The sequence below is a fragment of the Metopolophium dirhodum genome, chromosome 3 (assembly GCF_019925205.1).
Source record: "Metopolophium dirhodum isolate CAU chromosome 3, ASM1992520v1, whole genome shotgun sequence".
NCBI lineage: Eukaryota > Metazoa > Arthropoda > Insecta > Hemiptera > Aphididae > Metopolophium > Metopolophium dirhodum.
In genome coordinates this window covers 32,033,128-32,047,552 of record NC_083562.1, presented here as the reverse complement: position 1 = coordinate 32,047,552, position 14,425 = coordinate 32,033,128, and the positions used below count along the sequence as shown (strand labels likewise).

At 27.7% G+C, this 14,425-nt stretch overlaps 1 protein-coding gene across 2 annotated transcripts; it reads right to left on the bottom strand.

The window, feature by feature from the left end:
* Positions 1–3,466: 3,466 nt before the first annotated feature.
* Positions 3,467–13,021, bottom strand: LOC132940792 (phosphatidylinositol transfer protein alpha isoform). Of its 2 annotated transcripts, none has more exons than XM_061008535.1 (10): positions 12,696–13,021; positions 12,254–12,601; positions 10,575–10,605; positions 10,274–10,437; positions 7,333–7,432; positions 6,195–6,272; positions 5,313–5,477; positions 5,089–5,210; positions 4,890–4,980; positions 3,467–4,830 (listed from the first exon to the last, which is right to left on the bottom strand). In XM_061008535.1, exons 2-10 carry the CDS (start codon positions 12,268–12,270, stop codon positions 4,783–4,785), a joined length of 816 nt encoding a protein of 271 aa, XP_060864518.1. In that variant the 5' UTR covers positions 12,271–12,601; positions 12,696–13,021; the 3' UTR covers positions 3,467–4,782. The 2 variants fall into 2 exon arrangements, with proteins under 2 accessions (XP_060864518.1, XP_060864517.1); XM_061008534.1 differs by lacking the exon at positions 6,195–6,272 and adding an exon at positions 6,566–6,643 and having other exon boundaries at positions 12,696–13,017.
* Between the last annotated feature and the right edge of the window lie 1,404 nt (positions 13,022–14,425).

The window sequence follows — 14,425 nt, the reverse complement described above, 5'->3', positions numbered from 1 at the left end:
ACGCAATGCCAGTTTAGGACAAAATTGATTTACAATTTTGATGTAACTTTAAAAAAAATTACCGTAGATATATAAAGTTTTCACTGAATGTTTATATTGGAATTTTCTATAGGTACACCATCAAAATAATTTGGCTGTTTTTGAGCTACAAGGAAATTTCGACTTTTATTAGTTTGTTTTTAACATTATTGTCGATAAAAAAGTTTTCGATCTGCCAAAAACCTCGAAAAATTAATACAAGGTTTCTCATTAGTTGTTATTAATGAAAATTAAAAAAAAATTAGTGTAAACCCACATCTTTTTATGAGTATCTAAAGTATAATTTTGACAAAATTCGTCAAAATCACGAAAATTTGCAAATTACTTAGAGTCAGATTTCTGATATCTTTTTTTAATGTCTATTCTAAAAATTTCAATTAGAAAATATGACACGCAGACTAACGAGAGTTGAAAAAAATGCGAAGTACTAAGGCATGTTTTTACGGCCGAATTTTGTTACCAGAACGCCGGAACTTCCAATATGTCTCTGATGCATAATAAATAACTTAATCCATAGCCACATAGATACATTGGCCATTTTTACATTAATCATCGATAGAACTATACCTAACACTGCCGTCTGCCTTTATCGGTATACCTAATTATGAGCCTATTCCTAAATTATCTATAGGTATAGGACTGGTATACTAGGAAGACGCGATATTGGGAATTTGGTAAGGGTAGGGAAATGGTAGGGGATAAGAATATTTTATAACCACCGACTCGTGTGTGGCTCTGCACCCCACACCACCTTTTGGCCACACAAATTTTATTTTCAACATTATGAATTTCGAAAAAAACAGGAAAGTGGGTAACGCTCTGCTGTAGTGCTGTACATTAGCCATTGAAGTCTAGACTGCCTAGAGTTATATACTGTAATAGATGTGTTAAATTTGAATTCTATGGCAATATGAGATAAAATCATTGTAATCATAGTATAGGTACGAAAAACAATTCCTAGCGATTGTCAGCCTATAATATTACTATAAGTATAAGTATATTTTATACTATTGTGATTAAAGAATTTATTATACTATTAGGCATTATTATATCAACTAGTAGGTTAAATTCATTTTTGTCGAAAAAATTACATTGTGTATAAAATAAAATAATCTAATACAAAAGTTTCAAGTACCTACTCACGAATAATATTTTTAAATTACAACAAAATAACTAAAATCGTAATTCATGGTTAAATATGTGATTTCGTCCAAATTTGAACTTTAAATGCTTATGCCCTTATAACCTTGCCTATGTATTTTGAATATTTTTTTAAGTGATATTGTAATAATGTGTGAGGGATCTTGTATTAAATTTTCAATCTTTTCGAACAAACAAATACAATTTTATACGCAATTTATAGAAAAAAACTAATGTATAAGCAGCTCAAACAATTTTGAAAATGTTATGATGTAAAGAAAATTATAAAATAAACAAATAGTGTAAGTTTCAAGTATCTAAGGTTATTCGTTTTTGAATTACAGCAAAATAAGAAAATTGCTAAATCGAGTGAAAACCTATATCCAATGTTGTAAAAATATGAACTTCAAACGCTCAAAAAAATTTAATTTGATTTTCCGTTCGACATTTTTGTTTGATTAAGGTAAACAAACTTATGAGGAATCTTTTATACATTTTCAAAATATAGATATAAAAACAATTTTTTTTATGAATATTTAATTCAAAATAATTTGCTAATTTTCGTGAGTGAATCAACTTTTTTTTTTAATTTCCACAAACAAAAACAGACGAGGAACCTTTTATTACTTTTTCAAGTTTTTTTGACCCAGCAAAAATTGTTTTATCGACCTTAATAAAATTAAAACTAATAATAATCGAAAATTTCATAATCCTATAAATAGATCAACATGAATTATGATTAACAACATTGGTATTAAAGTTAATATGATTTTTCAAGTTCAATCGTTTATTATTTTGAAATATACCTATGAATTAAGGTATGATGGCCATTCAAAGTTCAAAGATTTATTATCTGCATTTTATTAAGGTTGAGGTATTACGTATTTGTATACTGCGTATGCACAGCTAAGTAAATTGCTATTTTAATTTTTTTTTCCTTTGAGAATCTGTTGTAACTATCATGATTCATGAAACATACATTTTTGAATTATGCTGCTACAGTGCCACAGGTATTCAAGTATATATATTATATTATAATTTTGTCTTTAAACTAACACAGCAGAGTTTAAATATTTAAATAACCAATTTTTATTGCCTAAAAACATTGTAATGAGTTATTTAATAATGTCTAACTAATATAACCGCAGAACACACTTATAATAAAACGTAAAGTATATTATCCTAACATATAATAATATAATAATTATAGTTCATTCTTTTTCGATCAAATTATTAGATAAATAATAATAACATTATATTATATGTAATTAATAAAAACTTATAAGTGTTATTAGTTGTGAACAATTTAACTTGTTTTAAAAATGATCACTTACATATTACGCTGTTCATTACTAATCAAAGAACTAAATCAATGAAATATACAATATCAATTTTCACACAAAAAAACCTTCCATGTGCCAAATTTATAATTTTGAAGTTTGGTATCTCCAAAATTCAGAAAAAAAATTAGATAATACCTTCTATTCGCATATCTTCATTGTATAATTAATGTAAAATAATACATTACATATATTATACATGTCTGAGCCTACTATAAAACACACCTTATGAAATACCTCCTATATGATTAAACATTTATAATGACATATTATTGTTCAAAAAACCTCCTACGTAAGCTTGAAAAAAAACAATTAATAAAATATCCAAAAGTGACAAAACATTAACAATTTATACAATATTTCCACAAATATTGAATTTTAACTCCAATTGTTTTTAACATAAAATTTATATACCTAATTTTAAAATTTGTTTCTGTAGGTCAGACATTCTTTTTTAATGTTTTCTTATGTGTCCTCAATTGGATTTTAGCACATCAGAGGTTTTTTTGTATCAACGACGATATATTATTATTATTATTATTATTATATAATAGTTTGTCTGACACTTAAACTTTTAATTTTATGTTTTCAAATATAAGCTACTACAATGAGTACAATGTATACATAACGTATTATCTATATATTATAAAGAAATGTAGAACACTTTAATAACATATTATTATAATGTAATAATAAGATTATCAATGTATAAATTACTAATGTGTGTTTCTGTGTGTATATGTATTTAGATTGAAAACTTTTGATTTAATATAATATTTGTATGTTTAATATTCATATAATTATTCAAGATATATATATTTTACATTTTACATTTTCACAGATCTCAAATAGAAATTTGAACAAATTTAGACTTTAAAACGATCAACAACAGTGTTTAATAATAATATATTGAATGAACTACAGTCCTATAGAAAATAGTCATAGAATAATTTTTTGTTTCCAAATTTATTATCAATAAAATGTGTCATAACTCATAAGCAACTCACATTTCATTAATGGCTATTTACATTTATAATTTATGAAATACGATTACTTTGCAAGAAAAACAAATATATTATATGCAAACTTCACGTCTATCAAAATTGTGAATACAAAGACATATAAATGCAACTTAAATGGTAATATTACAATATAGAGAAACTATTATGAATAATTATACAATATACAACTGAAATTTACTTGTAATACATTTTGGTAATATTTGGTGAAATAAATAACGTGTCAAAATAATGTATTACGAGTATTCTCAGATAAAAAATTTTAACGATTTTTATTTTACACTAGTTTATTAAAGTTAATTTCCAATTGGGGAAAAGACTATTTGTTATAACATTATACTATTGCCAATGAATAGTAAAATACGTACAAATCTAGTTTGCACTATTGACAAAATCAGTATACACTCTACATCACTGCAATTTGTACTTCAATGACATGGAAATTCACTAGTCTAATTTTCAACAATTATTATTTAATACATTTTGAAATAATTAACGCATTTATGTAATGCTATTATTGTCAAGTTTTCTAAACATTTTAGTGAATTAACTATTAATATTGAAAATTTTTAAAATCGAAATGGGTATTACAATATTGTTTGTACACGAATACGTGTATTGCTTAAATATATTTTTAAACATGGTAACCATAAAATTAAAACCTAATTAAAGTTTAAATCTCCGAATTTTGCAACATTTTTTTTTTTTTTTGTTTAACAAATGTAAATTTGTTAAGATAATTAATAATCATTTTGATAACTAGAAAACCGATTTTGACTATGATTACTTGTATACAATCACCATGAATACCCACAACAAATGTGAATCCATATACCAATTATTAAGTAAAAACATAAGAGGAAGAACGGATAACAAAATAAATAGAAAGTGGAATGACTTGGCTTTCTATAAATCAATAAATTATCTAAAATTAATAAACAATTTTAAAAACAAATATTGGTAAGTACCTATAAACTGCAGTATTTTTAAAACGAGCTAATTTCACTAAGAAATATTGTGACAATTTTTGAATATATTTATAGTAAGATTGTTGTTTTAGAATAAAATGTATAATATAATTTGTAAAATTTTAATTAAAATTAGACTAAGTGATAAAAATTACTAGATCTGGTATTATTTTGTTTTTATTCAATTTGGTTGGTGTTAGAATAAATATGGCTTAATTTTCATTTTCAAGACGATTTCAGGCATTTGGATTGGTTTATTAAAGTTTCAAAAATGTTTTAATCGGCATCTGCTTTCATTCCCCTAACAGTTCCTTCATTCCGTTGCTGCAAATAAATTGATAAATTATTAATGTTGTCAACTATTTACTTGTAAGCCAACGTACCCTGTCTAATACTTCTCGAGTTTTTTCTTCAATTTCACGAATATCTTGCAGCGTTAGCCCATGCCAACGATCCATCCAACAAAATACTTGTCTGTAAAATTGTTTAAAGTTTATTCAAACCATTAATTAAAATTACATTAATAGTAAACATTAGAATATTAATTGTAAATTATTAATTAACTGATGATAGACAACATACCTATGGAAGTTAGTGAACAGACGACGTTCTGATTTTTGAATTAAGTTTTCTACTCGGTTCTGCAGTCCAAACCATTTGAAGTCTGCAGATACCAATTTATAGCAAGTCATAACTGGGCTTGCCTAAAACAGTAGACAACAGTAGTTGAGTAGAGTACATTGTATTCAAGTTTGGTTATAACAAAAATGCTCATAATGTGTTACAATAATGATAAATAATCATACTGTTTCAATCCAATTTCCATGGAGAGGACCTCGTCCACATTTTTGGCTTTTAAATTTTTTAGGATCTTCATCTTCTTTGTAATCTGAAGATGAAATACAATCATTACCAATATCAATGATTTGTACCTCTCTCTGTTTTAGTTTTTCAGGAGATAATTCATGAACCTATTTTAATAATAAATAAGTGTTAGAAATAATAATTAAAATGAGAAATGAGAAATGCAACAAATTATTTAATAAGCTGAATAATATACCCATAGCGTATACACTAATATAATGTTAGATTAAGAATATCACATCATGCAAATTAGTAATTAATAATAAGTCTCAAAAATTAATTATTATAAAAAAACAGAAGTAAGATTGTTAATGTATTAATATAATCTAATACGTTTTTATGATTAGATAACATCGAATAGCTTAATACTCAAGAAATTTATAATTTGAAAATTTTTCATATAATATATTTTGACTAGTGATAAGGTAAAATAGTTTCATGGTTTATTAAAAATGTAAAAGTAAAATGCTGTAGTAAAACAATAAATTAGTAATAGTATATTGTTTGTGTACATTACATACAGTATTAGTGTTTTAAAATTGAGACTCTAGCCACATTTTGTTAAATTAAGCATAAAATACAATTTAAGACATGAATCATCTACATAAAATAACAATAAATTATGTTATACAGGACTATAAATAAATGATAATCATTAGCAAGAAGATAAATAATAATTGCTGAATAACAATACAAGATCCAATTTCAAATTAAAATAATAAAACCGTGTTTAAGCATTTTACAACAGTGTAGATTTCTGAGGTCATAAATATAACAATACTTTGTATTATGTGTCAATACATTTTAAGGACCACATCACTTACGTTTTCTTGTGTACCTCTATCAGCAATATGATACGACTCAATGACTATACTGAAATTTTCTTTCATATAATTTGGATTCTGTACGTACAAGCAAAACCACCAAACAAAAGCAATTATAATACACTTTATTTAAAAATATATATTAAGGCACATGTTATTAATTGTATGTATTATATATATATTAATTAGATTATTATCAAACATTGGAAAATTATGTAGGTAATAGATTATTTTGGTCAATTGTAATGTTTTCAAGCAGAAGAAATGACATCAGCACCCAGTAGTTGATACGTAAAACAAAAATCCCTTGCATAATATATTATAGCGAGCATAATAGCTATAATCTCAAAAACCTCGTTTCTTTCACTTACATTATTTTGGGTTCCTCGATCAGCATAGTGAAATGATTCTATAGTTATCATAAATTTTTCTTTCATATAGTTTGGGTTCTACAAAAATAATATTTGACTTTTAAATTACACATTGCTACAGAAATAGATAATTGAATGGAAATATCAAAAAGATCCCATGTATACATAGAAAAAAATGTACAATGAACTTTTTTTATTATAAGTTATTGTGTAAGCAATAGAAAAACAATAATTTTAAAATTCTAATAAAAAAATGCAACAATTCTATATGACCATTTTCAAAATGGAGAACAGATAAAAACTAATTTAGACATAATGAATAATATTTTACAGTTCACTATAATAAATATTAATATAATAATTTGTAGTATAGAAATCGAAATATCTTTTATAATAATATATAGACCTACACTAAATAAATCAACTTAATTGATATAAAATATTATTTTTTAACTGTCTAACTCTTGAGAACTCTTGAATAAACATGTCATGTTATGTTACAAAGAAGTAGCATTACAAATTATTTCTTGTTAATAATACGTGTATAAAACATTTTATTAATAGTACCTACTGAATATATGCTTCAGCCCAAATAATGACAGAATTTCATAATTTTTTTTTGACTTTGTTTTTTGGAAAAAAAAGACATTAGTATTTATTTATAAAAAGATTTTAACTATCCAATATAAATTATATAATTACATACATTTACAGATAAAATAATTAAGATATTATGTATGTAAGTTACAGTTATAAAAATTACTTACTGTAATCACGGTTCGGCAGTAAGGGTAAGCATTCCATGCTTCTTCGTGAACTTCTAAAGCTCCTTTAGGTGCCAAAAGTTTTATCATTCCAGGTACTTTGCTGAAACATAATAAAATATTGAGTAAAATTGGAAATATCTTGATCTTAATTTTACTTAGTTTAAATTTAAAATATAATTTGTAATCCATAAATAGTCTAGATATATACTAATTTTTACAAATTTTAAATCCATTTACAACTAATACTACTACTTCAAAATTATTAAGCAAAATATTTTATACATATAGACTTATTATATATTGTAAATCTAAATTTAATTTAATTTTTATAATTTTAAAAATCAGTAGGTACCCATAAAATTAAATTTGTAATTTAATAAACACAGAAAAATGTATTATTAATTTTAGTTAAATTGAAAAATCTGTTTAGGTTCAGGATATTTTTTTATATCTATAATTTAACCTAAAGATATTCATAGATTTATGCATTTACAATATGATTAACTAACTATAGCTTCTATAATTTTTGTTTAATATTTGAAAATTCATAGTTAAGAACAGTTTAATGAATTTTAGTTAATCTGGCTAAAAATTGACTATCTCATAAAAATAAATTTTAAGTTATTGAACTTAGAAGTTATAAATATACCCAACACACAATTTATTTAGATGGATATTGGTATTATGTGTAATAACATTTATTAAATGTTTAATTATATGTTATTAGTTAGGTGAAAAAACTTAAATGTTATGATTATTTAGTTGCAGAATACGTCATATTATTATATAATATTCTTATTGATTGTTAGATATTAAAACTCAAAATGGTATTTAGGAACCAGGAAGAAAGTTTTCTATAATAGTCATCAATAATATATTTGTGGAAAATGACCTTCTTCAAAACCTGTTGGGTATGTTATTAATTGATAGCAAGTAGTAACTGCCCAAAATTGCACAACCAAGTTAAATTAATATAATTTCATGACATGATAGTAATGCACCAAATTACAAACTCTTTATAATTATCAATAATTAAATATTTAATTATTATGAAATGTTATTGTTAATTAATTGTATTTCAAGAACATGAATAAGTTATAGTGAACCAGAAATGTTTTGAAGTATGCATTTAAATAACATAAAAAATAATCTATAAAAATGTAAATATACACAATTTATTGTGGTAAGTGTTCATAAATAATTATAGTATTAGTTTAATACTTTTACCATAATGTTACACTCATCACACAGACAGTTGATAAATAACAGGGTTGGCCAAACTTTTTTGATACAGATTTACGAATATATTTTTCCTATTTAACTAACTATATAACTATATTTTTAATCTAATTAATATATAAAAAAAAAATTGTAACGAAGGGAGATAGACTTTGAAGTTGTCAGTTATCAACCCGTTGATTTAACATAATATATGATATCCAATTTGTTCTCATTTGCTGACGGAGATAAGTTGTGAATATTTTGTACTTGAAAAAAGATTGTTGATGTTCAATATTATTATCTTGTGATAACAGGCCAATTATCTTTATTTACTTATCTGTAGTTTGTTTAAACCTACAAGGCATTATTTATGAGGAGCAGTAGCGTCATCAAGGGGGGATATTTAAATACTATATTATTTTATTAAGTATATAAGCTATAACCGCGATTAAAACATCACCAATAAAAAATGCAAAGGGGGCATCTATCCATGGCCCTTCCTCAACTAACCTAACGCCACTGATGAGGAGAAATAATGCATACACAGTTCGCCCTCATGCAGCAGCTGAAAAGGGATTTAATATTTATGCTGATCAATGTAAATAATATAACATTTATTTTTTTTATAGCACAAATCACTTTTTCAGATTCAATTCTTAACATTATTTATATTATAAAAGTAAAGAATTTAATCTAAAAAAGTATACTTAGTGAAATTGATTTAATGTACATTTATAATACTAGTTTAAATTAAAAATTAGCTATCATAAATATACTTATGATAGAAACAAATTAAGTCACAAAAAAAGTTTCTTAAATAAATTGTAGGCTTTTTATATAAAATAAGATTGTTGGATAATATAGGTCAAGGTACAATACTTTTTTAGTAGATCTTTGATGAATTATTAGTAAACTAGGTTTTAATAACATTAAGAAATGTTTTTTGAGTGATAAGATCCATTGTTGCCTTTACACTTGATATAAACAGTATGAGTGTTCAAAATCCTGTCCGGCTTTTAAAAAATTGAATTTCACTATGGTTAAAAAATTATACCTATTTAAAGACTGGTAGTGTTGTAGTACTTGTTTTGCTTTATAACAACTATTATTACATTTCATATTAGGTAAATCAATTATGTAAATCAATTATGTAATACAGACTAAATAAATATGGTAGATAATATTAACTTGTTATTTATTGAAATATATTTTATTAGTTTTATTTATTAATTCAAACAGTTTTAACATGAAGTTGAAACATTGTATACACCAAGGCTGGAATAACGTGAAATATTTTAATAAATTTTTACTCGATACTAGTTTAGTGGCCTTCAAAAACATGTCATCCAATGTCATATTACATCCAATGTTAAACAAAAACTTGATAATACGTTGAGCTAATAAACCATCTGTACAATATACCTACTTGTTTCATTTTTGAAAGAATTCAAAAACTAGCTTAGGCATATATATATATTTATAGACAAGGTAATCTGTAAAATCCTGAAATATTTATACAGGTTTTTTTTGTAAATATTATAGGTATGCGAATATATAAAATAAATATGTCTTAAATAAATTATATTATATACAGGGCGGACCATCTAATTTTACCAACATTAGTATCTATAAGTACGTTGATATCAAAAAAATATCATCATTCATCAGTTCACCTTGCATATAAATTATAATAATTAATATAAGTTAATGTAATAATTACCTGGCCAAGTGATAAATTTTATAAGTATACTGCCCTTCTGAATATTTTCCACCCAAAAGGGGATAATTAGTAAATGGTTCATTTTTCAATACTTCAATACCTTCTCCACCGCCAGTTTCGTTTTTACTGGCTTCCGCTACAGAGTACAGCTGGGCAATTTGATACTAAAGACAAAAACATAACATTAAATAAGACTGTATAAAGGGAGAATAATAAGTGTAACTGTAATACGTGTATGGTATGATAATTAATAATTTGCTTTAGTAAAATTAATTTTCGGAAAAGAAATATGGGTACAAACCTCTTCAACTGTTAGGGGTAGCACTACACGGCTGCAACAAATAACGTTTATTTTCATTAGTAATATGTATAAGTAGAATAAGTCAATATACCTACTTAATACTTATTGTGTCATTAAACTAGTAGACATTAAATAAGTGCTTAGAATACAATTTTGTTTAGGTGTTATTAGGTAGTATAAAAATGAACTTAAGTTGATTCAATATGGGTTTTATACAGAAGACATAAAAAATCTTTTTTTTTACCATTTTTAAATTGGAAATAGTTGTACCTAGGTAGTATTGAAATTGGAAAATAATTTACATTAATTAATTTGAATAAAATTACAAAAGATAAATTAAATGATTCAAATAACAATAAAAAAAACCATGTAATATTGTCTAGTCACGATTTTCATAAAAAGATTTTATGAATAATCAATTTATCATGGATCATACAATGCCACAATGGTTAATAATAAATCAACGATTAACTGAAATGATTGAAACAAAACATACCTATTTGTTTGTGATAATTTGCAGATAGGTAAAATACAAAATATTGAGCTACCTATTACTCATTTATAGATTCGTTTGTGTGGTAAAATACCTACATACCTAAATATATTGATTAAAAAAAAATAATTCATAGTGCGGTCGTTTTGATTAATCAAAATGTATTAAATATGGGTTGACAGTTGACACTGTACTTTATTAACAAGACAATTAAAAAATATGAGATGACATGTATTATCTTTTTGCACGTAGGTGATGTCTTAAAATATCAAAATTACTTTAAAAAAAATAATGTTATTTGTCATGATTTTTGGGAACAGAAAATAATTTAACCAAACTAAAAGTCTACATATTGGCGCTGTAGAGTGTAAGTACATAATATATATATATATGTTTTAACATTTATTATTTAAATACACGATCTGTAATTATTATTTTACAATAAGCGTATGTGATGGCGTATGCGATTATACATGGCTTGAGTGAACAGGAGATAAGAAGCCACCCATTGCAGACACTTAAGGGTAGGATGGTACATAATATTAATTTAAAAAAAAATTGATTATGGCATGTTAAAGTGAACCCATAGTATTTGAAACTGTGAAATCAAATATTTATCTTATAATCAAGAACTTATCTAGGCAATTAAACGACGAATGGGTGGTGCTTATCGCTCAATTTGCAATTAAAAAATACGATAAATCATGATAACGGTCGATGAAAATTTCTTCCAATCTCTACCAATCTCTAACCTAGCACAAACAGAGCAATAGTGGCGTGACTAAGAACTAAGAAGTGGCGGTGTGAAAGGCGGTGGTGTCTGGGACAAGCGACCAAACGCCCCGTTCGTTAAGAGGGTCGTCGTCAGACGAGATAAAAATCACGAAAACCCATCAAGCAAACGGGGTAATTCCATCATAGAAACGATTACAATACGAGGGTTCGTCGCCGTCGGACGTCTACGACACGGGTTCGCGACCGGTTAACCGTGAACCGGAAGAAATCGTGCGCGTGTGCGTTTGCGACGCGACAATCACGCCGAAATGACGACGGCGACCGGGGAACGGGGCAGATCCAGACGATTTTGGAAAAACGATCGACCGTCGACCCAAAATCGCTCGCGTGTGCACTACCTTTTTCGGGCCGTTTAAGATCAACGCAGCGATGAAAAGTTTTCAATACTCACAACTCTTTGATGAGCATCTTTCGTCCGGCGTAACGGTCGGCACGATCAGACGTTTGCGAGCGAATTCACCGACTGCGGCGGACGGACGGCTGTCGGGCACTCGGGCTGTGTGTGGTGTGGTGTGTCGTGTTGTACTCGTGTGTGTCCGTACTCCGTGCGCTACTGTGCCGCCGTGCGTGCGTGCGTGCGTTGTGGTGTGGTGTGGTACGGAGCGTTGCGGTGCGGTGCGGAGCGGTGCGCGCGTGCGTCGTGCCGTCGTCCCTCTGGTCCGTCGTCGGAGAAACGTTTTCAGTGTCGACCGTCGGCCGCCACGGCGTCAGATTTGAGTTTTCGCGAGACTGTGAAAACCTAAAAATCATCACGATACAATAATAATAATAATAATAATATATTACTAAAGGATTTTGCCCGATTTCCGGGGCCGGTGTATGCGTGTACCTACCACGAGCTGCGTTTCGGGTCTTTTGCGTCAAGTCTTGGCAAAACGTAAACAATAATAAATACGCCAATAAAGATTTCTATAGTAATATTCTCGAGACTCTCGACAGGCCGATGCGGGGGCGGCCTGCTGGACGAAACAATATTATCGCCGCCGACTATAGGCTAATATTAATTACTGCAGCAAGTGAGGAGCAACACCCGAGAACCGACTGTAAAATGTAAAAAATAGTGCAATACGTTGCCAAACTGCCGCCGCCGCTGATAAGTGGATTTCCAGGAGGACGTGGAAAATAAAAAAATTTCGTCGGTCGGCGCGAGAGGCCTTCGCGAATCGATTGTCAGACCTGTTTCTCTCCGGCAGTCCGGCGGCTTGCACGGTATCGGCGGGCGTGCCGCGACATCTGCCGGTGCGCTGCACAATTTAACACGATGTCAATGATAATAATAATAATGTACAGTAGGTATTATAATATACAGTAGGTCAGTAGGAATCGTTTGTTCGTTTATAACGACGTCCAAGGGACCAGGAAAAATGGGCCATATTAGCCGATGGGTGATAAGTCATAACAATAACACCAGCAATTATTATAAAACAGTATGCGTTGTATAATTTTAAATTTATATTGTACTTGAATCGCAATACTACGATAGTCATTCTAACTATATTATGCACGATGTACCCAGTACCCGTGTACCTAACCTATTATAATTTATATTCAATATAACCTATTATTAAAAAGTAAAGTATAGGTACACTTAATTATAGTACATTGCTACATTTAAAAAAATTCTTTTATTTTTGTTTGTAACATGGTTTTTTTCTTATAAAAATCGTGTATTATTATTTTTGTTTCTACTTTTCAAAGTTTGGGAACAAATTCTCTTTAGCTAGGTACCCAACATTTTTTGATGGATTTTTTTTTTGAAACATTCGTATTTCAACGAGTTAAGTACGATGGTGCAAAAAAAAAATTGCGGAAATAATTATTGTGGAAGTTATATCCTTCCAAAGTTTGCAATTTACGTTTATACACATGCGCACATAGCACAATCTTGTACTTTACTACCGTGCGCAAATTTGATTTTTTTTACGTATTTTAACGAGTTAATACTTAACGATGATGAAAATGTGAAATAATAATACCTATAATATAAGTATCTAGAGGGTACTTAGTAAAGACCAATGGAAATCGAAAAATATTAATTTAATAACAATAATTGATCAGTCAACTGAGTTTCGTAATAGCAAGTATTAGAAAAATAGTTAACGTTTATGTATAATAATTTATTTTCTGGAGTGTCGAGAATAGTTACGCACAACTAGGTGGACTTTTGCGACCCCAGACTCAAAATTACCACCCCAAAAATCCGAACCATCGCAATCTATTTTTACATAGATATATTTACCATGTTTAAAAGATTGTGTTTTATACATTGGTTGTGTAATAACTAATAATAGCTACCTCTATCAATATTTTAACATTATTTTATATGTATATAAACTATATACTATTATACCTATAATACAGAGTTCTGAAAATGTTTTGTCATAATAATAATTACATGACCCTGTAATCAGTATTCATATTTTTTAATCGTACATGGATAAATTTTATATTTCAAACGGAAATATAATGAAAAAAACTTTGGAAGGGGTTACGGATAAAACTAGGGGCTTACCCCCCCCCCCCCCAGACCTCTCTAATTGCACCTATAGGTACATCATACATG

Excerpts from the sequence above, each read along its gene's own strand:
- LOC132940792 (XM_061008535.1), bottom strand. Across the intron at positions 6,273-7,332 it reads ACTGCCGAACCGTGATTACA|AATCCAAATTATATGAAAGA; the intron begins GTAAGTAATTTT and ends TTGTACGTACAG. Across the intron at positions 5,211-5,312 it reads ATGGAAATTGGATTGAAACA|GCAAGCCCAGTTATGACTTG; the intron begins GTATGATTATTT and ends CTACTGTTTTAG.